The following is a 25,136-nucleotide window of genomic DNA, read 5'->3' as shown; positions in this document are numbered from 1 at the left end:
TGTTGTATTTTGGTGTCATAAGCAAAAATTAAACGATCCAGGTGGTCTGTATAGAAGTTAGGAGCTTCAGATACACACCATTCTTAGACTGAAAAATGAAACTTCAACTGCCCATTTTGGCCACCGTTCAAAACCACACAAGATATCTGTTGCTAGTCTTGGAAGCCTAAAAAGTATTAAGTTGCCATAATTGACGAATGACCTTAGAATACATTGTAGTAACGTTACCAGCCCGATAGATTTGTACACTTTTGCAAGGAAAAATAAGGTATAGCTGCAGTTAGTTATGATATGAAATATCCATTTAGTTTAGCTAAATATCAATAGTCTGCTCGCAATAGGGAAGGATTAGAATGGCATAATTAAGACAGATACATGTAGTACAAGAAATTTGCAGTATTTAACTATATATAGCTAGATGAGTATACACACTGTTACACACACACACACACACACACACACACACACACACACACACACACATATGGTATATAGGGTGACAACAATCTAGCATATACATGTATACAGGGACTATAAGTAGAATGGTGCAAGACAAATACATTGTACATGTATGATTCATTTATTTTTGAATAGACTTAGTTGTGCAGTAGGAGGGAAAAGGAGGCTTTTGTGGTGTTTGAGATTCAAGGTTGAAATAATTCTGTACTTCAGTAGAAATACAAAGCATATACATTTATTCACAATGTCATGACTATGTGGTAAGATGTCATCAATGAAAAAATTGCACCAGCGTCAACATTTGTAGGGCCACACTGACTTTTTGAATTTCATGGATGATATCCTCTAAAGACCCCAAAACTAATGCGAGTGGGCGAATAAAAAAAGAAGTCCAGCGAAAAATTATGCTACTAAACCACAGGAATACAAAGCTGGTATTGTGAATAATACCGCTGTCTTCCTACTGTCGGTAGCTACCATGGACTACGGAGGATGGTACCCAGACTTCAGCCTTGGAGTTTTTTTTTTCAGAAATGGCAAAAATCAATGTGGATGTCATCGATAGAATTAAATCAGTGTGGCCTAATACATGTACTAGCACATAGGATTTTGCTGGGATACACTTAGGGTTTTAGGACTACTAGTATTGATATTTAGCACAGACCCATTCTTGGTGTCAAAAAATGATGCATGACATGCAAATCATGAATTATAAGTAGTACTATTAGCACTAGTCATACAATGTCTGGTAAGCTTTATGATATTTAGTGTATCAAATTTACTGGCATATCTAGAGTAGGTACATAAATTAAAAGTGCTTTTATCCTTGAATTCAAAGAATACTTGTAGTATGAACTGCAATAATTATAACTGGTGTGAGATATACATATAGCTATACATGTGTATCATAAAGACATAATGAAATTGCAGCTGAAAATATGCTCTTTAGGACTGATCAGTAAACATATTTTACATGCTTGCTGTAATCTTGGGAAGTCAGTTATCAGGATGGGGTGAAAAAAGAGACCACATGTTGAGAAGCAAAATTTCAACCTTTCAATCAAACCACTGCATTTATAGATGGAAAAATGTAACAACTATGAAGAGAAGGGATTTCCTTCAAATAATAGGGCCAAAATATGAGCATGTTAAATTTAGAGATTCAGAGGATGAAATGTTTTTTTTTAAATATTAATCAGAAAAAATGAAGCAGGCAAATCCATGAACCAACAAATTAAATTGGTGAAGTCAAGATCATTTTACCTGCTGATGATGATTGCAAAATTGACATTCAGAATTGAGGGTTTTCAATACTTCCTTAGCCCATTACAGTAAAAACATACATGTAGAATTTAACATATTGTCATAATTGTGAAAGGGATACAATCGCAAGCAAAGAGTCTTCAACAGTCCCTACTACTTGAATTATTTTTTGTAAATCTTTATCCATTAAATAAAACATGTCTGGTCTATTAATGTGGTTGGTCATGTTGACTTCTATTACCATATATATATTCATATCATTCTTCTATTACCCATTTACGAATGATTAATAAAACCACAAGGCTTCTTATTGGAAACATGGCAGACAAAATATACATATGTCTTGCTGGTGTGGAAAATATTTCAAAAGTGACAACTGCCATACATCTAAAATAACCATATGATCAGTAATAAACCTTTTATTGCATTTAAATGCAGTACATGTAGCTGCCTTTAATCAAGTAATATTGCACCAAAAATCATTTTTCACACTCAAAAGGATCAATGTACTGTATATTTTGTAAGTAAGGGAAAGCCATACATGTATTTGGCATAAATGACAGATGCAGCAAAAATATATCAATGAAAATGTTGGCACCACATTTTGTTCAATACAATTACTAGCAAATTTTCATACCCTGAAAAACTTAATTTTACGTCTATTATGGTGCAGAATGCTATTTGGAACAGACCTGAAGAAATGAGCAACAAAACTTCATCCATAGTAATCAATTCATATCTCACTATGAGGCATTCATCCTCAGAAAAATTATATTCTTCACAATTAATAAGCTATCAGTACAATCATTATGCTACAGCTCTTTTTCATTGTGTCTTCTTTGTTTTCTGAGCAGCTGTTTCCTTGGAATCAGTGGTCATGAGTTGTACTATATGGTAGTACAGGGTGAAACCTATGAAATGTGAGCAGCTATACACAGATATCAACACAGGCCAGAGGTCTGGTAGTGAGGATGGTGGGGGGACAACAACGCTTAACAGACCCAGGAAAAGAGCTCCCATGAGAGAGGCATAAAACCCTGACTTCACCGCATAGAAGAACACCCTATGGGGGAGCCAGGGAAGATTTTTAGAAGACCAGATGCATACAGGACAGCCAATTGTGGGGTCTGAAGAAACCCCCTGTAGCCCCAATTCAACAGCTATGATGAAGAGTATGGAGGTTATGAGTGTGGCAATGACGAGGCCATCCTTGACCAATAAGGGAAGCATGCTGAAGGTTGCTATGGTGAGGAACCAGGTGGAGGTAAACGGTCGCCATGGCAACAAGAGGCAGACGGGCAGGGCTGGGAGGAGGATAGATTTCTCATGAACTTGGAAGGAAAACAGAAAGAAAACCAGAGAGCTGTTTACAAGGGCTAGCTTGAATTTGTTGCCAGAAGGACGGAATAAAAGGTCCAGAGAGGAAGGTACTAGGCCGAGAAGGGTTGTAGCAAGGCATAGTTTCAAAAGGCCTTCGTGGGACATGAAATTACGGAACTTCACCACAACAGACAAACTGCACCAGAAGTTGGAAACCTTGTCCTCAAAGACGCCGCGAGCTACGGGGAAGATTCTGTGAACGACTTGGAGGAAGAGGTCTTTATCTGAGAGAAAGGGCATCCAGACGAAGGCAAATGTTGCCAGCACACTTACACCAATACAACACAGGGAGAAGAAGCCTTTCTTCCACCTCTGCTGCCAACACTTTCCCAGTAGGTAACAGAAGAAGGGCATCGCATGATACAGAGACATCTGCTTGTAGCATAAAGCGAGCATGAACGCAGCTGAGCCTAGCACTTCATGCCGATGACTCAGTGCTATCACAGCCCACAGTGTTAGCCCTAGACTAATACTATTGTACTGGAAATGTCCGTAGTCAATGATGATCAGGCCTGGAAACAGCAGCAACACACAGCTCAGCAGTACCTTCTGTGTGTGGGTAAACTTCTTCTGTAGGAAACAATACAGTAAGACAGCAGGGATGTAAATAACTACATCTCCTATCAGTACAGAGTATCTCATGAAGAGTTTATGCTCGTAGCTCTCGTATCCACGGGACGCGAAGAGAGACGTCCAATCAGGGTCGATCCATTCGGCAACTTTTCCGCAGAGCCACATGTGGTAGGCAGTCAGAGGTGGGTAGTCCAGGCCCCAGTACAGCAGGTCATTGTCCGTGCCATTGAAATACCTAAAACAAAACATAGTAAACAACAAGTCAAAGACCAGCTCATACATCGGTGAAATATTGTAAATTTATTGCATTATTCATTGATAAATTGTTCAGTGAATTAATTGCTGAAACTGTCTGCCAATTTCCTACTGGTTCCAACAAAAGATGACAGATATGCATAGTTGCGAAAAAAACATATGGAAGGAAACAAGATAGCTCTTTTCTGGGACCTTTGACCTAACTTCCTATCATTGTATCTGATGTGCCTAGCATGTTGAAATACTAACCACAGAAGCACAAGCAAAACTGTAACAAAAAAAAAAAAAAACCTTTGTTCACGTTAAGTACTAGTACTAATTATTCAATAAAAATTTGACTCACCACTGCTTGATAGGAAGGTTGGTAGTTATCTCCATCCAGTGTCGCTGTGCCTCGTAGTCTCCATACATCGGAGGTTTCCCCATGCCTGAGTACGAGTTCAGCGAGACCACCCAGCGTACGAACACAGCAAACACCACAGCAGTGCACAGGGTGCCAAATCTGGTGTCCATGGTGGGATGCTGAGGCATAGGAAAAAAATGTTGTGTTTCCTGTTTCAGTCCTGAAAAAAATTACGGTCGGTGGGTAGCTAAGGATTATCTTCTTTTCTTCCTTTTTTTATTAGTCTTTGGCATTCTCTAGTGATCTAACTGATACAATACAGTTTAACAAAGTAAAAGTTGCATGAGGAAATTTTATACTTTCATTGTCAATGTTGGAAAACTGATTGTACAACATTTTATCACTCAGGTGTCAGATCATGGAGTAGAAATGGTCGGCGTATTAACTTAATTTTTCTTGCTATTTTGGACCTGGTGACCACCTCAGCTTGAAACATTTATGTCCCTTGCAGGGATCCACACAAAGAAAGTCCAGGGTCGGCAGTTTTTTCTATAGTTGGTCGGGAAACAGGAAACACAACATTTTTTCCCCTAGGCCTGAGGAGATGTTACAGGTCCAAGCCCAAGAAATTCGAAGTCAATATCTGTGAATTATCATAAATACACATGACATGCTAGAATATTGACAGTAATCTTCTCTTGTGTTGAGAATTGTGTTAATATTGCAGCAGATTATTCAAGAAAACTTTGAAGTTGAAAGGCATAAACATGGTCCTAGGTCATAGGTGGGTGTGGCTATAATATAATGAACGTTAGTAGGGCAGTGCCCACTGCCTGATAGTCTAGTAATACATTGTACTAACATTTATATGAATTATAATAGCGTTAATGAAATCTAATGTCGTGCATGGTTGCCATGCTTGAAACATATTTGCAAACACACAAGGAACAAGTAATACAAATGTACCTTTGTATCTGATTTGCTGCCGGCTTTCTGAAACTCTTCCGCTCAGCTGGTCTCGGTCTCTGGTAAGGTAGGAGCAAAGGTCGCTGGTACCACCTGCTGTTGGGATATCACATTATGACTTTAGGGGTGATAGATGATACAGTACTTCAATCATAGCTACTTTCGTCTTTAGATATGATACAAACATGTTGTTAAGTCCAATATTATGTACTAGTCAGTTTTCATATATTGAGGAATGTTATATACACGTATACTGTGTAACTATGCTCCCTAAACACTTCAAGTTACCCCTATCTACTAAAATGTGCTCTGCGAAAATCAACCTTTGACCCAAAATGGCAGACTGGACAACATACTTCGAGGGCTCGAACCCTCCGGAAAAATACGACGAAAACAGGACACGGATCCAGGAATTCGTCAGCAGACACTCTAAGGATGGAAGAAGACTTGTCCTTGTAACTGTATGCACAGCAATTTTATCTTGCTTTGGACGAGTTCGTTACAAAAGTCTTTCTTTGGGGAGATAGGGGGAGGGGCAAATAATCGTCTGCAACTTTATACGCACGTGAATGGTAGAATACTAGTACCATGTCATATTATAACAGCTAAATTACACAGTTGCTTTCGTACTATTTAGCGTATTGTTTATGGTGTTAAGTGTGTCACATATATCTCACTGCTATACATGTGTTTATGGTGTTAAGTGCTAGTCACATATAGCTCACTGCTATACATGTACTTAGTATGCCTTGTATGACCTTATATATAAACGTGTCCTATCCTGCTGTGTTTTCCTATTACAGTCAGGCGGTACCAGAGTACCACTGGAGAGCAGGACAGTGCGTTTCATCGACAACTTCAGTGTGGGAACCAGAGGCTCTGTCTCTGCAGAGTATCCTTACAAAAAAGTTTAACAAATTATTAAAGATCTCATACCTCTGTGAAACTTTTTTCTTGTTTTATTCATATCATGCTGATTTTGTCTGCATTTTCCAACTGGCTTCCATAAGACAACAGACATGCATGTAGCATCGAATTGAAGACAGGAAATGAGTTAGCCTTTTCTAGGACCTAATTCATGAAAGTTTCTAGAGGATCCTTGACTGTTGTTTGTTGAGGAACTTCTTGGCCCAGGGTTATGCTGTGATCTTCCTGCATAGACTGAACTCCCTGGAACCCTTCACTAGACACTTTTCCAGGGTCAACTTTCTGGACCTTCTCAGTCTCACAACCACAGCAGAGGGCAGTGCAGATGTACAAGGTGCTGACAAATGTAGAAATCTAAGGATGTGATTTTGGCACAATAAAGAAAGTGATTCTGGACCTGAAAATAATTTTGTCAGGTTGGTAGGACATAGGATACTAAAATTAGAGTTTTGTTTTACACAACCAGTAAAGGCTCTCACCTGCTTACGGTTCAGTGGCTACATATAGCGGCGAGAAGCAGTACTACAGTCAGAAAGTTGTGTTTCCTGTTTCCCTAGAAAAAATTGCCAACCCTTGCCTTTTTTTCGGGTGGACCCCTGCAATGGACATAAATTTTTCGAGCCGATCAATCTTACATCGATCTCACTCAGTGATGAAACATTGTACAATCGGTTTTCTAACATTGATATTGAAAATATGTGTCCTCATGCAAGTTTTACTTTGTTAAATTGTGTTGTATTCTATTAGGTTAGATCACTAGAGATCACCAAAGTCATAAAAGAACGAAAGAAAAAAAAAAGATAATCCCTTATCTTGGCCCAGTGGATCGTGGGGAGCGGACGAAAGCTAAAAAGGCTGACACTTACTAACTTAGGCTAATAATCCCTACCTACCGACCCTAATTTTTTTCAGGATTGGAACAGGAAACACAGCATTTTTTTCCCTTGGCCTTACCTCTTCCATTTCCCACAGTTGATCCACAACACACAGCCCGGCTTGTTGGAGTCCTGCAGAGATACCAGCAGGTTAAGGAGACCGGCACTCTTCTGTCTGTCAGTTTCCTGTCCCTGTCTGACTACCTGTACCTGCTACGAGCTGCGGCCGAGGCTTTCAGTCACATCGGGCCGGCCGCTATGCTCTATCTCGCCGCTGCAGTGTCCGACTTCTACATTCCACACAATGAGCTTGTAAGTCTGGACTTGAGTTTAAAGTGCTCATGTCATATGGTCTTTAGAAACAAAGGATTTGAAAAGTCACAAAAGATATAGCAATGGAAAAAAGTTCCGCTGTAATTCGTGAAAAGTTTTATCACTGGTTAAAAAGGTTCCTTTCACACATGTACAACCATCAGATGTTTATTTGCAAATGTTTTGGTCCAAATACTACCTGGAGCTTGAATCACTACAAGTCCTGGCCTGGTGAACCCTGGTCACATATCAGCTACTTGGTGATTTACATGTACATCATCACGCTTGAAGACTCGAAGAAGAATAGTGTGCAATTTATATAACACTAGTGGAGACTGGAAATTAAAACAACAAACATACAAACAAACAGTGAAGCATACTGACTTCTTAACCTGTTTTCCACCTCCAGCCAGAGCACAAGATCCAGTCGGCCAACGGTCCTTTACAGATCACCATGCAGATGACACCCAAGATGCTGTCTCCCCTAGTTAAGGAGTGGGCTCCACAAGCTTTCACTGTCTCCTTTAAGGTACAGTTCTAACTTCCTTGTTACAGAATAGCAAACTTAACCTCAAGGCTGTACTTTTTCCCTCTGTTGTGCCCACTCTAAAGCGAGGGTCACAACCCGCCGTACGTGCAAGTGCGTGCTGTCTATGTGCAAATATGTGGGCAAATTTTGGGATTCGTAAGTGATGAGTACTGTACAGAATTCAACGGATTTGGGAGCATGCAGACACACTGTAGCACTTTATGCCTGTCCATGCAGAACTTTCTCTGCATTCGGGCTGCGGATTCACCCCCTGTATGAGCCAGTATGGGCAACGTGCGTGCCCTGTACATACCGTACGTACCGTATGTACCGTACATAAGCAGCATGTGTACGGCCTGCATACGGTCACAATGCAATCGTACAGAGATCGTACACTGTAAGCACATACAACTCACCTTGCACAATGAACGATGCACGCAACTGCTCATGGCCAGGTGTGGCGTGCAGGCTACATACTTACACCTTGCGCAACCGTGCTGTGACGTGCTGTGATGTACTCCCTCCCTGCTGTTGCCAGCTTTCCCCGAGTTATCAGAAAAACGTGGCGGACGTGGCCTTCCAAAAAAACGTATGGACAAAAAACACGTACGGCAGGTTGTGTGATGCTTAACTTTCAAAGCTCCTAGCTTCTGCAAGGTAATTTCTACATTTTGCTATTTTCAGTCTCTTAATTGTAAACTGTTGCATTGTGAGTATGTTGTTTCCTATCACATACAAGTGATGTTCTAAAATTAAAATATTGCTTTATTTTTCATTATTTCCATATTTGACTATCTCGACATTTTAACCTTTCTCTATTGACTTCTGCCATAGCCAGTTCAAAGTTGCAAGGAGACAGGCTACGAGCAGACAATTTAGCAATGTTTTACTTTTAATGTATAAAAGTACATATACCAGTATACATTTTATGCTGAGAGCTGAGTCAGAATTTATAGCTACAACACTTTTCAATGTTTTGCATGAATTTCCCCCACAGCTGGAGACTGACACCAGTATTCTCATCAAGAAGGCAAAACAAGCTCTACAGAAGTACAGTCATCAGGTAGGACACTTCTGGGTGGAAAAACAAAAATATTCCTGGTTAGGAAATTTGTCTGATATTGACATTTACTTCCACTTTTTCACTGTTTTCATCATCATTGATCAATCAATCAATCAATCAATCAATCAATCAATCAATCATTCGATCAATCAATCAATCAATCAATCAATACCAAACAAGCAACCATAGTCTGTCAGCTACATCACATTTTTGCCTCACAGATATCAGTATGTTATGGGGTATAGGGTTAATTCATTTTACTACATTAAAAAGATGACAAAATCCAGTTTGACTGCCCTGACAGTTTTGTTTTCCAGTATTACCAATGTTTTGGCAATACTGCTTCCCGTTGCTAGGTTGTGCTGCAGAGAGAAAAGTATACATTTAGTCCAAAATGTCTGACAGTGTTTATTGTTAAAACTTATGATCCAACACAAAAATTCTCTCATCTACTAGAGCTTTCAACCATTCACTCGCACTCTGGTCTTCCTAATTAGACTGACCCAGTGAGGCTTGTCACATGGCTTCTTTGAAGTGTGATGTCATCACTGTGTCAAATGTTTCTGGTAGACAATGTCGGCCCCTGTAGAGGTTGAGTGAAGGGTGATGTGCTCTTATGTAAGTGGCCTCTTTCACCCCTCTCAGGAAGTAGTCTTGTTCGGTGTCCAATATTCTTACGATGTCCAGTGAAACGGACTGTCCAGGTGACTTGATATAAATGTGTTGTGAGTCACTTCTGAGCTGGCTGAACTTGGCCAGAACAGTTCATGTCTATTGTAAGCATTTAATTTGCTCAATTCAAAAAAATAATTAAACCTCCATGGTTTTAGAGCTTTGAGATTTAGTAAGCTACTTTCTTGCATAATAAAACTAAAAATGTAGTCTTTAAGAGGGACACAATGTTAAGCAATGAGTCAAGGACTGCTGTTCTTCAAAATGTTCCTCAGGTTGTCATCGCCAACATTCTTGAGACAAGAAAGAAGACCGTTACCATAGTAACCAGACAGGAGGAGCAGGTATTGCTGATGTCTGACTCTGAACTGGAGGCTGGGATGGAAATAGAGGAGAAGATCATTGCAGACCTCGTCAAAAGACACGAGAAATTCTGTCAGGAATCATAGACACCTTTATAGAGGTGTGTATTGCTAAAAGATATCATAGTTATCCAGGGATTGATCGTGATTCAAGTTCATTACACTGTAAATATTGAAACATTTGCCGTGGTTTTATTTGTTGCACTTTTCAATGTGACCTCTTGAAGCAAAATCACAACACTACAAATATTTTTTATTATACATGTATATTGCAGAATTTGTAGGCATTATTAGTATTGTATTATCATTGTAATATTAGTATTGTATTATTAGTATTGTTAAGTATTAGTATAGTATGTTTAGATTCCTTAGAACAGAGTTCTGGTTTGAAAATGAATTTGTTTATCAAGTTTTACTGCTGTTGTATTCCTTGGACCACAGTGAGTCTTTTACCACCATAAACATCTGTCTTGCAGTTCAATATTAGGTAACCTTACATAAGTGTATACTAGTAATGTACAATATATTTTATGCAGAAGAAAAAAAATGAAAAGTTGCTTGGAAATACTTACACCCTCACTGTAATAATGTAAATTTTCTACCTAATATTGGTAGCTAAGTGCAAATAAACCATGATTTATTTCCTTTCTCGGAAGGTATGTTGTCAGTTTGGCCTACTCTAGGTGGTTTGGTTGTGGTGTGGGTCTGTTTGTACATGTACAATGTATGTCAACAGTTTAACTCGAGAAGCTGTAGGTGAGTAGCTGAAGGTCAACTAAGAAAATGGTTCCCAACAAAAACTTGAGTGTGACATGACCATCTAAATCTCTTGTGCTATTACAATGGTTACTAATTTAGTACATAGTAGTATTCTGTATATAACACAACAGCTTCGCAGGTACGTGGCCAGGTGGCAACTGACTACATTACACTGGTCGACACTGCACAAAATGTGGGATTTGACCAGGGTGATAAATGCCTGGTCTGGATAGTTTGGACTTAATGCTGTAGGCAAAAATTTATCAGAATAAAAAGACAGATCTGAAGTCAACATAAAAAAGGCATCTCCCCCCCCCCACACACACACTTTTCCTGCTCTAGCCCATCAGTTGATGTGCGGGTGTAGAACTGTGGGAAACATTAGAATTCATTACTTCAGAAATGGCAGGGAGGTGCATGCCCCTGTGGGATAATACTCGGTAGGTACACCAGTTAATCAGTTTGAAAATCAGTTACCAGTGACGGTTTGCATTTGAAAAAAGTGTTCATGCATTTGAATTTCATGTACTTTGATCTCAACACTCAACTGTAACAGCCTTAAAAAATCAAAACCTAAAATTTGATATTTTTCTCTTCTTGCTAAATACTGTATGTAGAGTCATGATCATGACCAAAGACAATCGTCCCATTCACCATTTATTTATATCCATAAGCCGTACTATGTCACATATTCTCTACATACTAGTATTTTCTCGACACAATATAATGCAAACTAGAGCAGCAAGGTTTGTCCTAGGATGTGACAGCAAGATAGATCTAAATGTGGATCCAAATAGTGTATAAAAGTCTATAGCATATAAAGCATACAAAGTCTAACAGTGGTAATACTAATAGAGACTCCAATTCCTACACACTTCCTCTTTATCTTTCAAATCTATCTCATCAGCCATACTTCAAACCATGTTTAGCACTCAACTAACAAATTGTTTATAGTCTGGTATTGGTGTTAGATACTTAAATTACATTCCATTTTAATTGTATAGTGTATACATATCTGATTAATTAATTACCTATCATACTTCTACCATGCATAAGCACTTACTAAGTAATTACCCAATGGCTTACAACTTTTAGTGATTTCAGTAGTGATGCAAGATACTCCAGTTATAATAAAGCCCATGTGTCTTTAAACTCCAACTTCCTCCAAGAAGCCATTCTACTACTACACAAGTACGTGATTAACCAATCTCTTCTAATGTAGATTCAGGAATAAAGGCATGCACTTGGTCTGTCTATTGTCCCTAATCATGATCAATCAATATCTATCCAGTTCCTTTACAAAGCCATAAGTCAATCTCTACTTAAAGATTCTTTCTACAAACTATATACTTCAGTACATTCATCTTTTCTCTGCTCCATTGCTTCTTTATGCTAAAGCTTGGTGATAATGTCAAAAAAAGTCTGTGAAATAGAGTCATCCAGGCATATATACTAGTATCTCTTTTGTGCTATTACAATGCTTTCTGATTTTCTTACATGATGCCATAATACTGTATACAGTCAAGACTTAGTATACAAACAAAATTGATGTTGTGTTCTCTATACTGCAATGATTGTTCTGAGTGTTCTTACTGCGCTGATTGTAATTTGCATTGTAATATTTTTGTTGTGATTTTGTCAATAGTGTTTCTTCGATTGGTCAAAATGAAAATGAAAAGACAATAATCAACATATGAAAATCATCTTTCTAATGATTTGATCTCCACTCTGCTGCCTCTCGTGTGGTCTATCAGTTGATCGGCGGATACCACTCAAAGGTAGGGGTGACATTCGGCCCCACGTTGGGGTTGCCATCAGGGTCGATTGGTGTTTGGACCATTTTCTTGGCATCGACGGTCAGGGATGTCATCAGGCCGTAACACTTCTCCATGTTACCCGGGTTTCCATTGAAAACATTGTGAAGGCACTTCATCAGACCGGTGTACTTCTCGTTGAAACGGTCGGACATCTTGCGCGCCCTCGAGCCTGGCGGGTACTTGGATGAGGTTGGGTTGTCGAGAGTGGGCCACACGGCATTTTCAAAGAAGGGTATGTTGGCGCCGGCGAACTCATATTTGTCACGACAGCAGATTTTGCCATCACATGGGGTGAAGTAATCGTGTCTGTGCTCAGTCTCGCACACGTTCGTCTCCTGCTCGTGGTTGTCTTGCCGGTATTGTTTGTAGGCATCATGGTGATCAGACCGAGCCTTAACTAACACCTTACCATGTGCTATCTCTGCGAACTTGTAATAGTGGCTAGTTTTGTTGCCATGTGGATCAAGGTAAAATGGGTCACAGGGATTACCACCTTCCCCTTCATCGATAATTTGGTGTATTGCCTTGATTGCCGTCTGCAGGTTTGTTACATTAATTGTTTTGGGATACTGCTTTGCCTGGTCTCCGTCAAACGTCAGAATGCCACTTTTGCTGAGATCTATCATGGGGCATAATATTTGTGGATGTATAGGGCCCCTATGGTGTCTGGTTCATAGTTCTTTACATCTTCCCTGCACTTTGCGGTTAATTTATCAAGCATCTCATCAACATCATCCGAAGGCATCCCATCAACATCGTCCAAAGGCATCCCATCAACATCGTCCACAGCAAAAAGCATTGTTTCAAGACTGCTAATCGTTTCATGGATCTGCCCAGTGCATTCTGGCTTCTCTATTGCCATAAACACATCATGGATCTGGTGAAGGGAACACTTGGCCAACTGCACAGCTACGTCCGGGCGGCAGCCTGCGGGTAGCGGACCTGGATACGTTGGGAACACTTCGGGATCGTTCAAAACAGGCTTCCATCCTATAGCATTGATGATGTTGGCCACCAATGCCATATGGTTCATTTCGTCTATCACGACACTCTTCAGCAGGCTGGCGACTTTAGTGTTGAACCCGTCCTTGATACTATAGTAGGCGCTCAGATACAGGGGGATCGTCGTCCACTCAAACCGCAGGGCTAGCTGAAGGTTGGCTTTCAATTCAGCTAATTCAACCTCTTGGCCATCACGACTGTACTGTATCTTATCACGACTGTACTGTGGGTTTTCCAGTTGTAACCATTTTACAAGCATGTCCCTGTCTGCTGGGGATAGGTCACGTGTGACAGGCATGTGGTTTGGATCCTCTAGAGCGAGTTTTAAGGAGAATATTAATGGACGATACTTTGCAATCACTTCTTTATATGATGCGAGATTGAAGAGAGGCTTCATGACAGGAAACAGATTGTCGTAACGCTGAAATAGCGGATAAATGTCATCGACCCAATAGTAGATCTCTTTGCTCTCATGTTTACAGTATAAGTGTGTAGTCGTCTGGAGGTTTGGGGGAAACTTGTCTTCATCAGCTTCACATCTATCGTGTTTATCTCGAGTTTTGGTGATGTCATAGACGTACAACTGCCCACCCACTTGCTGTTCTCGCCTTTTCTTCACTTCTTCTTTGCTGCAGTCAAGACCCTCCCTGTCTGTTTGAAACTCGATAACTGCAATACCTCGGTCATCTGTGGTATATTTGCGTCGTGATTTATCTCGGCATTGATTGTCACCAACAAAAGTAATTGCATCCTTAGGTTTATTGAGGCCAATTTTACTCTTACGTTCACTGAGGCTAACAATGAACATAATATCTTGTTTGGGTTTGCCAAACTCTGTAGCGAATACCTTTAAAGACCAGTGAACCTTTGTGGGTTCGCTGGTCTTTAAACACCAGCGACCCCACAAAGAACCATCTTCTTCTACCTCTACCGATGTTTCAGTTTTACGGGTGGGCTTTGGGATCCGGAAAACGCGGTCTTCTGCCGCACCAAGGTACAGACCTTCTGGGTGCTCAACAAGAATCGGTAGACACTGTTTCTGACAAGACTGGCATGGAGGAGCCTCCTCTTTAACAACCATTACCGTCAGTTCACCCTCTGTATTCTGGCCGTCAATGTCCAAGATGACAATCCCCGCATCTTTCATTAGCCACTCATCCGCAGTATAACCGATGGAGCCAACGTTGCTATTGGGGTTGTGAAGGACATCTTCGCAGTTCTTGATCATACCATCCTTTACTGTCAACTCGGACGTTTGAACTAGGAGAAGAAACAGGTTGCCACCGTCGACGAGTGTACCGTTCAGGTGTGTTGGTAAACTATTGCTGAGGTCAACAACGACTTTCTTATTCACATCGTCCACGTAGAATGGTGCATGGTTGTAGTCTTTCATCTCCGGCAGTATCGGGTGTTTGTCCATGGCGCTGATGACTCCCTGTCCCCACAGCATTCTGTTGAACTCAGGGAATCCAAGCTTGAGGGCCTCCTCATTGTCCACAGACGAGATACTTCCGACCACACGTCCGTGGGCAAAGTCGTGGGTTAGCGGATCTTCATTCATTACGTCTACCGTAAACTTTATATTCAAGGTTTTTGCCCATTTAGATCCTCCTCCACGAGGACACTTGAGTTGATCGATAAATGTTCCAACGGTTTTAGTCGGACAGACGTTTTTATTTGACAACCAGGACACATTCTCTAGCACGGAACTCCAGTACCCTGACGACCCGGGATCCCCCGGACACCCTTTCTCCTTGCATCGTTGCCATATGTCCATCACCGTGTTCACCTTGAACGTACCTTGAAAAGCGCCCTCTACCCCGACAACAAGACCCCATAGTTGAGAGGTGTACATCTGGAAATAAGGGTCCAGATCCACCATCTTGGCAGCCACGGTGTCGTCACTTCCTGTGTGTAAAATCATCTGATTAAGAATATTTTATAACTTTACACTGCATCATTTTGAAGGAGGAAGGGCGTATAAGGTATACCCGATCTTGCCCCGCTCGAAATCAACGGCGTCCTAGCTGATAGCCACTGACCACTAAAATTCAGGATGGGACAACTAGAAAGTCACTTTTGGGTATTTTTGGGACAATAGAAAATTGACATCAGAATGTCAGCCCTTCTTTCGTTGATCAGGCACGCGTCTCGGCTTTTGGCTCCGGAAAAGCCCGCCCAAATTTCTTGTGTACTCTGCAATTTTAGCACGCCTGGGAGTCATAACATAAGCAAAATAAAATTGACAGTTCATCCCCACTTCGGGACAAGTGAAATTTATTTTCAGGACAATGCTGGGACAATAGGAAAAAATGTTCATTTTGAGGCTTGATCGTGAGGTAAATACTTGTATACGCACCAGTGATTCGCTTCCCCACGATAGGGTCTTGTGTTGTGCACTTCCCATTCTGGTAACAGACTTTCGTGACCGTACAGTTGACCAGCCGGAAGTCTCCGCTGCCTTTCGGGTTCCAGTTGCAGTGTGGGAAGGTGTAGTTGGGGTAACACGGCGGGTCTCGGTTGATGTTGAAGTTGTCGATGTTGTAGTTGTATGGGTCGTTGTTGAGGGTGCTTGTATCGGCGAGGAACTGTCCGGAAAAATGCAGTCGAGGAAATCCTGCCCAGTACAACAAGATATTAATGCCAAAGCTTCCAAGAAGGTAACGGAATTGTCACTTAAGTCCACACAAGTCTGGTAATGGTTGCTTTTTTGGCATTTGATGTTTAAAGCAACCATTTTTCAGACTTACCTGACGTCCTTTGCTTTTTAATCAACAATTCTCAGCCTTCCATGGTGCATAATCACGTAATAGTTGAATTCAAACATGGAGTTAGATATGCAGGCTTCACTCTACTCTCCAAGCAGAGGTTTGGGTTTTGGGGGTATTTTTAGCGTATTTTTAGGCTTTTTTATCGGGGTTTCTCTTTTGCACTGAATTTTTTTTCCCACCAAACCCAACCTCTGCCGGCAGTCGAAAGCTTCAATGGGCTATAAACCTAATCACTTCAACACATCTCAGTCGTTCTGTAAGGAGGTGTGAACCAGACGCATGAATAGGCATAGTCAGCAGGAGGCAAGTGGCCCAATGAATGCCTTTCTGACTGGCTAGATGTGTGATAATCCACCACAATAAAATGGATATCCCTAATGACAGTTTGATGGTTCCCGAGGAGGGGCACTATCGCCTGTTTTGAATAGCTTTTAATAGGTTTGCCCCTCCCCGGGGTGAGTGCCGGCAGAGGTTGGGTTTGGTGGGAAAAAAAATTCAGTGCAAAAGAGAAACCCCGATAAAAAAGCCTAAAAACACGCTAGAAATACCCCCAAAACCCAAACCTCTGCCTGGAGAGTAGGTTCACTCCACAAAAAGTGAGAAAATCTATACTAGCGATATTTCAACATATCACCTGAAGCAGCCATTTCCAGACTTACTCTGCATGTATTATCATTTATAATACCGATGTTCATATAATGTATAGGTTGAAGGGTATTTTAAAATATCAAGAGGTTGAATGATCCAGTTTGATGGCGAATATGAAGAATAAATAATCGTACCTGCTTCCGATGTTGCCAACATGCTCAGGGCCATGAAGCCGATGAGTGATATTTTCAGTGTCGTTGCCATGGTGTATCAATGTCTGATGGACACACCACTAGAACAGTCTAAGGGTGGCTGTCTGTAAGCACAAAAGAAAAGAAAAATGTGATTTTATGATATGTGTGAATAGGATGATTTTCTCTTGAAGAATGAAATTATGGCCTAGTCATAATCAAGCCACTCACTTCTTTTAGTCATTTGGTCAATTTCGTCCCGAATACATCAATGTGCTTACAATGAAGTTTCTAGTATTGTAAACAAAGGTGACCTCCAAATCCAAGATGGCGGTAAGTTCAGGAGCATAGTCTATTGCAGTACAGTCTGTATTATATTATGTCCGGGTCGGAGGTGATGACAAGCCTGCGGCAACCATTCCACAACATTGATTTTGGAGACAAGACAGCGATAATGTAGATGTTGAAATGTTGAAATACTGTTTTACCTTAAAGTTTATTATTCTTTGTTTGTTTCATTAACATCGTAGTTTGTAGTGGGGTCGTGTGGCGTAGGGATAGCGTGTTCGACTCAGGACCAAGAGGGCCCGGGTTCGAATCCTACCCATGTCACCGATCTTGTACCCTTGGGAAAGGCACTTTACACGATTTTTCTCACTTCACTCAGGTGGAAATGAGTATCTAGCTTCAGTTTAATAGGGACGTCTCTCAGATAGGACGTTAAATGGAGGTCCCGTGTTTGGGGAGAGCCACACCCACCTTACAGTCCGTTCTTATACAGCTTGTACTTACATGTACAAAACTGGTGTGTTACGTCTAAGGCAGTTTACCGGTTATGCGAAACAAACAAAAACAACGTCGAATGGATCTTAAAGCAGTAAGATGAGATTTAAGATCTTGTGGGAGATATACAGGTAGCACTGTAGTCAGGTGTGAAAGACAACACATACATGTGTGGGTGGATTAGAATACAAACGTTTTTGGGTGAGGATCAATTAAATGTTCTTGACAAGCATGGATAGAATACATAAATAGAATGAAACAGGTAATGAAAATGTAAAAACGCTCTATATAAAGAAACAATCTTTTACATCTTTAGGTTAATGTTCTCAAAGGGGCGTGACCAAGTGAAAAATCTACTTGACTGAAATAGGAAACTACTTAGTTTCAAACTTTTGTGGTTATCGCCATTGAAGCAGGGTGCAGTTTCGTTCCATTGACAAATGTGATATTGTGAACCAGAGATTGTATATGTCAATCCTGCTGGACGCTCTGTTGATTTTTCTGTTCTTATCAGAGCACCTTGCTTAACTTTCTGTGGAACAACAAGCACAGTACACGCCTTGGGGCCACATGATGTTTATCGCGCATTTGGTGCACCAAATAAGGTCAAAAACGAAGCTACAGTACTGAAATCAACATGATTTCCACGCTTTAACATGAAACGGGTTATTTAATTGATCGTTGAACTGCTGAATATGAAAATTTAGATTTAAGAAAACACCACTCACCTGTTCCACAGCACAGCCCCGCTCAAACTGACTGGGCAGGTGGTGTGTGCGTGACGTTTTAACTCCAACTGTTGTTTCTCATCACATTGAGATAAAATTTAAAGAAAGCTTTTATATATAATGCCAAGTCATATGAAAACCAAATGTCGATGATGAACAATGTCAAATGCATTTTCGCGAGAACTGAATTTTGCGGTAGGAGGTTGAATGGGGTTTTGGCGTAGTTGAACACAGCAAAAAATAAAACCAGCGCGAACATTTCAAGATTTATAATACTTTCAATAGGTTTACGGCATATGCCCCCAAACTGTGCCCCTTGCTATCTTCTTTATAGGCTAATATGTAGATTACACTATAGCATGTTACAGAAAAGAACACATAAGACTGGTTTAAAAGTGCACTCGTAGTTGGTTGAAAGCGTAGTACTTTTTGTAACGCAAAGCATTGAATGACACGAAACAAGTTATTTATTCGGCTAAGCCACTATTGGTGCAACAAACCTGTTCAACTTGTTACAACAGCCATCGGCAATATATACACATGACAATAAATTACAGATTGGATCGGTTTTGCTAACAAACCTTAAAGCATTAATATTCATCGCATTCTAAACGTTATATTTGTCTCTTTTATGTTTTTACTCCAACCTTACAAAATTTTCACTATGGGATGCCCCTATGTTATCAGCACAGATATACTAGTATTCGTAAAACACTGAGATATAGGCATACATGACCAGCGAATGGTGATAAAAGACCTTCGATATTCTGTAGTTGCCTGAAATATATGTCTCCTTGAAATTTTTGTCATGTTTTGCAGCAAATGGAGCTCGTCTCTGGTGGTTTTGTTTTTGTGGGCGTAACACTGAAGTCTTCAGCAACTCAGCTTGAGTTGTGATCTTGCTGGGTGGGTTTTGACAGGTTCAACAATCGGGGTTAACATGGGGGTCAAAAGACACCGCATGACCCTGGAACAGAGTCGGTTGGGTGGCAGACATGACATGAATTCTCATATGTCACTTTAATACGGTGTGATGATTCCTTTCCACACGCATTTTCCCCGCCACAGTGATCACAGTTTAAACCAGTGCTTTTGAAAAAAAATGGCATTTTTCGGCCAGGTTCCCAGCAGTTCAAAAAACATTAAATGGATATCGTTTATCGAATTTCATATATGACGTATATATCAGTACCCCCTATCTTTCGGTCGTCTTTCAGTCACCCCTTCTTGGTGCTAACCCAACCTGTTTTTCCAGTGTCTCCCAAGGACGATACAAACGCTGTGGGCTTGGGTCGTTATGTAGGTTTTAAGGGTAATCACAGAAGAAAATGTAAGCAAAATCATGTTAAACAGTAACGGGAGATATAGAAAATACTAGTGACACAGCGCGTTGACAACATTTAGCAGTCTATGTCAAAACTCTGTAGGACAACCTTAAAAATACATTGCATTAGTTCATGATTTTTCATTTCTGCTGTGCGGAACACCCCTACAGTAGAGATGGCACATCCTCATGTTCATACTAAGGTAGTCGGCTTGCAATGTTTAGGATTTCACTGACGAGTATTAGGTGAGTGTTCAGTCTTTATAAAGAAACGAACTTGCCATATTACGATGTTAGCCTGTCCCTAATGTGTTCCTGGAATTTGAACTTCCAACGACGGGATAACTAGCTCAGTCAAAGTATCAGGTGGTCCGATATACAAAAAGGTACAGTACATAGCTACCGGTAGCTTTGATTTTGTGTAGCAAACAGGGATTTTGTTGCGTCAATGTGCACGTACATGTAACGTTACACATGTTATAACGGTTTGGTTTGTCTGAGAATTGTTGACCTTGGTGGCTAGCATACATATGACCCCAAAGGACCCCGTGTAAGACATTGTAAACATTGACTTGCTTCTTAGGCTGACGTTTGAAACAACATGTCGTTTCCATGAAACAAGTTTGAACTGTAATGGCCAACACAAAAATGGATTCACCCAAATTTTCAACTGTACACTGTACAACTCCAGTCTTTGTCAAAGAAATGGGCAATCCACCTCTTCCGTGACGTCACGCAGATAACACGTGACTCCGTGAGCAGTGGATCATAAGTTGCAGAAAGTCTGTGGCGCCCCCCGTCTCTGTTGAGGAATTATTGTAATGCCCTGATGTAGACCTCTTTATTCCCTCGTGCGAAAAAGTCAGATTCTGTGTCCAAGATCGATCCAATGAGACTGAATGTCCAGGCGATTCAATAGATATATGTTGAGAGACTTCCGCAGAAGTCGAACTAGGTCGTTTGTGTTTTAAGAACCTAGCCTTGAGGGATCTTTCAGTCTTTCCAATATATGTTTCTTTACATGGGCCCTTGGAATTCTGTCCTTGACACTGTATATGGTAAATTACCCGACATTACTTGTTTCATAATGACTTCTATCAACACAGATAATATGTCGTTTCTCTGTCATCTCATGGTTTCATGTAATTACATTTCAAGGTCAAAGAACATCTTCACCATGTTTGAAGATTCCCGAGCCACGGAATCAGAGACCAGCGGCAGTCCTGACACTTTCCGTGTCCGCCAAGTGACGTCCCAGTCGGAAGTGTCTCTTATGCTAGAGTGGGTAGCGGCCGAAGGATGGCGCCCGGGCGTGTATGATGCAGAAAGCTACTACCGCCAGGATCCTACAGGTTTCCACTTGGCTGAGGTTGATGGTGTGCCGGTAGGGGGAGTCGCGCTGGTTAAATACGGTGAGAACTTCGCCTTTGGGGGCAACTTGATCATGAAGCCTGCCTTCCGCGGTAAGGGATATGCACGGAGGATGGCTAGGGTCGTGATGGAAGCATCAGACATGTCTGACAGAAACATCGGGTTAGAGAGTATGGTCGATTTGCAGGATGCTTACAGTAGGGTCCTTGGAGTCCAGTTTGCATGGAAAAACACCCGATTTCGAGGGGTTGGCAGCAACACCTTCACGGGTGTCAAACAAGACGACAATCCGGCGGCTCTTGTTCCTGTCAAAGAGGTGGACTTCGAGCATCTCTGTGTGTTCGATGCGTCAGTGTTTGGCACGCCGCGACCAGCTTTTCTGAAGAGTTGGATCTCGCAGCCTGGCATGGTCGCCCTGGCCGCTGTAACAACCACTCCGGCTGGTGAAGACGACGAGCACAGACAGGAGACCAGGATTGCCGGCTACGGCTGTATTCGACTGAGCGTCGAAAGCTACAAGGATGTCAACTTTTCCCGTAGAATCGGCCCCATCTTTGCCGAGTCTGCAGCGGTTGGTTCGCAGCTGTTTGCCGCCCTGGTAGCCACTGTACCGCCGGGAGTTCCTTACTACATCGACGTTCCTGAGACAAACGAAAGCGCCATGAAGCTTGCCAGGGAATCCGTTTTAGAGTCGGTATCCCAGACGGCACGTATGTTTACCAAAGGCGATGGAGGAGTCAAATGTAGCATGGTCTACGGTATCACCACTTTAGAACTTGGTTAACACTGAAATATGCCGAGGTCAGATATTTAGCAAGTACTCTAGCACGCATACTTTCTGGGGATATGTTGGTCGCTATGTTTTTGGCAGCTTCAAGGTATTGACAGCATCTAAAATATGTCAAAATACAAAAAAAAACACTCTGGGTCTGAAAGAAGACTATTTTGAGTCTTAACTGATTTTTTTTAACATGTTGACCTTAGCCTGGGTGCCAGCCCTTTTTAACTTTAGTACGTTCTCTTGCTTGCTTCCGTTTGCAGGGAAAAGACGAAAGAGCGAAAAGGCTGGCATCCAGGCTATATTGATCAGACACCCGGTCGTCCTTTCATCAAACATAACAAAACAAAACTCTAGTTTAAAAATTAAGTTTCGACCAAGACGAAAAGTAACACAGTTATATCATGGGCGGCCAGCTAAAGAATTCTTTCGGAACTCAACTTTCGGGTGACTTCGACCTCCATCGGAATTCGATTTTCGGGTGACTTCGGCAAAGTATTGCTACAAATCACGATCCTGATTTCGATGCAATTAGATCAGTGGGAAATTCACAATAATGAATAAAACATTCAGAAATTCAGAAAAATTATAAATACTTCAAGGACCTTCACGCAGGTGTGAAATCTTCAATTTCTTGACTTGTTCTTGACTGCATCCAATCTTGTGACACACTGGCCAAGCTTAACATTCTTGGAATAAGTTTAAGCCATTTTAGGGCAATTTTTTGACCACATGTACACACACACACACTTCACCATGTGTACATTTTTTTTGCGATACAAAGCATTCAAAATATGGGGCTGTGTGGCATAACTGCAGAGCATTCGGCTCAGAACCAAAAGGTCTCGAGTTCGAATCCTGCCAGGTCACCAACCTTGTGTCCTTGGGAAATACACTTAACACGACTTTCCTCACTTTTCTCTTCGCTAAGGTGAACACGAGTATGCCAGAAAGATTATTATCCTAATCGTGGGCATTAAGGGAAACCAAAGAAAACCCAAACAACCAAATCTAATTCTATCATCAGTACCGGAAATGTCATGGTGGCAGAAGCAAGTCACAATCACGATAGTTGATGACTCTTGCCCGTATGTAATTGAATCACATCTGTACACACACGATACAATCAAGCTAACCTCAGCAAACAAACAATAACTGTAGAAAGCCTCCAGAGAGGCTGTCTTTTGGTAACAATTCTAGTGTCCACACTCACAGGATACCATGATTACACAATGATATTACAGTCCGTTGCTTTATCGTGTTTGGCCACGGTGGATTAAATTAAAGCGGTACATATATAATTTTTCACAGGGACAATCTGAGCACAACCAGTTACAAAATGCCAGTAGACCCGTTAACCTTCTCCCTGCTAAACTAACCCTTCGGGAGCGAATCTGGATAAGTTACAGGGTTACGCAGCAGCGAGAAGGTTAATGATGACGCAGCTTGATGACTGGAGGCGAGAGAACTTTGAACATTTACGAAACGAGCTGTGCTCTTATCAGCAGCGGAGTCATGCGCAGGTTGCCGCTGAAAGTTTAATCATCACACAAGAACAGTTTTATCAGACCACCCTTTGCCACGCCGTCACGTGGTCCCAACTTAACGTTTACTCTGTGCCGACGTCGCTGCACCGGCAACACACTTCGGCACAGACCTCTTACATTATCCTCTCCCCAACACTTCATGGACTTCTAAAAACTTCTTCTTTCATCGGAGGAACTATCGACCGAGATTCCCTCGGCATGGGGAACAGGTTATTGCCTCTTGTTGCCGCTCTCTTTGTGCAATTCGCAGGTGAGTGTTTGTTGGGGTTTGTTTTACCCGTGTTTGCTTATTTGTTCAGGGACTTTATATGGGCGCTCAACCATGCCTTTAAGCATTGTGTAACGTGTATAAAGGATACAACACAAGGGTCTCATGTCTCATATTATAGCCGGGACATGCCCTCCTCTACACTTATACGTGTCCGCGGCGACTGAGCCTTCGTTGCCGAATACGCTCCTTTCTCCCCCTCGAAAACGCCCCTTAAAATCGGCGTGGTGTGATGACCTTTAACACCCTTCCCCCTTTAAGTCCAATTCCCTCGTAGCTAAAGCATTTCCCCTCGTTGTTAGACTGTTGGCAAGCTGCATTAAAACCTCACATTACGGTATGCGTCTTGTTCGTAGCGACGTGAAATACAATACCTTACAAAGGTTTTAGACGTTGAGTTACAGGGTCATAGTTTAGGTTATATATCGTGTACAGCATTCCAAAGGTCACTTGTTATGCAGTTAGAGGCACAAGGTCGCTGGAATTTCAACAGAATAAGTTTTGAAAATAGGAAACAGTAGAATGAGTACAAGGTGTAAGGAAAAGTCCATTGAACGTTACTTGCAAAAAATTAGAAAGTTTCCTAAAATCATTTTATGTAATATTTCAGCTACTATGTGGTGCACGTAATATTTGACTATGATTAAGAGGCAATTATTCTTTGTGGACTTACAGCTTTATGACTATGTTGAACTTCAAGCGGGATAAGTTAGAAAACAAGACTGGCAAAATTTCTCCCACTTTCACAGAGGTGTTAAAGTCTCCGAAAAACGCGGGAGAAGGAATTTAAAAAAAATTGTAGCCCAAAAGTAATGGACAAGGATTCTGGCGACAGTTAGAAATGTTACCTGTAGTTTCTGAATCCAGGACTTTTTATAAGGTTTCATGACTCTATTTTAAGTCAAGGTTCGCTTACGAACGAATATAGATGCTGGCATGAAAGTTCGTCTGTGTTGGTATGTTCCATCATGAAGTTTGTTGATACTTTCGTTCAACACAAGCAGAGTGATCTTAATTATATTATCAATATTGTTCTTGCTCTCCACAAATTAACTAATTAACAAAAAAAAAAAACGCTGGTGGGTGAAACACATCCTCCTTTAGTGGAGGTGAAAATTTCTAAATTTTCTCTACGTGTTACTCGCCAATGTAATGTACATTCAACTCAGGTATACACTCTTTAGCCTGAAAAATGAAACACAAATCGAATCACCAGGACTTGGTCGGAAA

General features: G+C 41.2%; 5 protein-coding genes across 6 annotated transcripts in view; 3 read left to right on the top strand and 2 right to left on the bottom strand.

The window, feature by feature from the left end:
* Positions 1–994: 994 nt before the first annotated feature.
* LOC109475805 (dolichyl pyrophosphate Man9GlcNAc2 alpha-1,3-glucosyltransferase-like) lies at positions 995–5,325 on the bottom strand. 2 transcript variants are annotated; one of them, XM_019776576.1, is made up of 3 exons: positions 5,240–5,325; positions 4,274–4,452; positions 995–3,910 (listed from the first exon to the last, which is right to left on the bottom strand). In XM_019776576.1, the coding sequence occupies exons 2-3, from the start codon at positions 4,441–4,443 to the stop codon at positions 2,548–2,550; spliced, it is 1,533 nt and encodes a 510-aa protein (XP_019632135.1). In that variant the 5' UTR covers positions 4,444–4,452; positions 5,240–5,325; the 3' UTR covers positions 995–2,547. The 2 variants fall into 2 exon arrangements, with proteins under 2 accessions (XP_019632135.1, XP_019632134.1); XM_019776575.1 differs by having other exon boundaries at positions 4,274–4,493; positions 5,240–5,287.
* A 204-nt stretch (positions 5,326–5,529) lies between these two features.
* On the top strand, positions 5,530–10,622 carry LOC109475808 (phosphopantothenate--cysteine ligase-like). The gene is made up of 7 exons (XM_019776580.1): positions 5,530–5,700; positions 6,043–6,131; positions 6,358–6,500; positions 7,139–7,353; positions 7,763–7,882; positions 8,880–8,945; positions 9,893–10,622. Exons 1-7 carry the CDS (start codon positions 5,575–5,577, stop codon positions 10,064–10,066), a joined length of 933 nt encoding a protein of 310 aa, XP_019632139.1. The 5' UTR covers positions 5,530–5,574; the 3' UTR covers positions 10,067–10,622.
* A 1,225-nt stretch (positions 10,623–11,847) lies between these two features.
* LOC109475802 lies at positions 11,848–17,228 on the bottom strand. Its single transcript, XM_019776570.1, is given in 4 exon segments — positions 11,848–13,192; positions 13,195–15,465; positions 15,917–16,174; positions 17,111–17,228. Coding segments are annotated over 4 exon segments (3,303 nt in total). The 5' UTR covers positions 17,181–17,228; the 3' UTR covers positions 11,848–12,488.
* Positions 17,229–21,106: 3,878 nt separating this feature from the next.
* On the top strand, positions 21,107–22,173 carry LOC109475807. The gene has a single exon (XM_019776579.1). The coding sequence runs from the start codon at positions 21,120–21,122 to the stop codon at positions 22,095–22,097; it is 978 nt and encodes a 325-aa protein (XP_019632138.1). The 5' UTR covers positions 21,107–21,119; the 3' UTR covers positions 22,098–22,173.
* A 1,543-nt stretch (positions 22,174–23,716) lies between these two features.
* LOC109475764 (MAM and LDL-receptor class A domain-containing protein 2-like) overlaps positions 23,717–25,136 on the top strand; it is a 33,501-nt gene continuing 32,081 nt past the window's right edge. Inside the window, exon 1 of the mRNA XM_019776524.1 lies at positions 23,717–23,888. Coding sequence (XP_019632083.1) covers positions 23,837–23,888 — 52 coding nt within the window. The 5' untranslated portion in view covers positions 23,717–23,836. The remainder of the gene's footprint in view (positions 23,889–25,136) is intronic.

Source organism: Branchiostoma belcheri, unplaced genomic scaffold (assembly GCF_001625305.1).
Source record: "Branchiostoma belcheri isolate BF01 breed outbred unplaced genomic scaffold, Haploidv18h27 scaffold35, whole genome shotgun sequence".
NCBI lineage: Eukaryota > Metazoa > Chordata > Leptocardii > Amphioxiformes > Branchiostomatidae > Branchiostoma > Branchiostoma belcheri.
Note: the sequence above shows the minus strand (reverse complement) of the source record. Positions and strands in the feature narration are given on the sequence as shown.

Coding starts and splice junctions, on each gene's coding strand:
- LOC109475805 (XM_019776575.1), bottom strand. CDS start 4,461: ATGCCTCAGCATCCCACCATGGACACCAGATTTGGCACCCTGTGCACT. Junction 3,911..4,273: donor AACCTTCCTATCAAGCAGTG/GTGAGTCAAATT, acceptor GTTTTGTTTTAG/GTATTTCAATGGCACGGACA.
- LOC109475807 (XM_019776579.1), top strand. CDS start 21,120: ATGTTTGAAGATTCCCGAGCCACGGAATCAGAGACCAGCGGCAGTCCT.
- LOC109475808 (XM_019776580.1), top strand. CDS start 5,575: ATGGCAGACTGGACAACATACTTCGAGGGCTCGAACCCTCCGGAAAAA. Junction 7,354..7,762: donor ACATTCCACACAATGAGCTT/GTAAGTCTGGAC, acceptor TTCCACCTCCAG/CCAGAGCACAAGATCCAGTC. Junction 8,946..9,892: donor TACAGAAGTACAGTCATCAG/GTAGGACACTTC, acceptor AATGTTCCTCAG/GTTGTCATCGCCAACATTCT.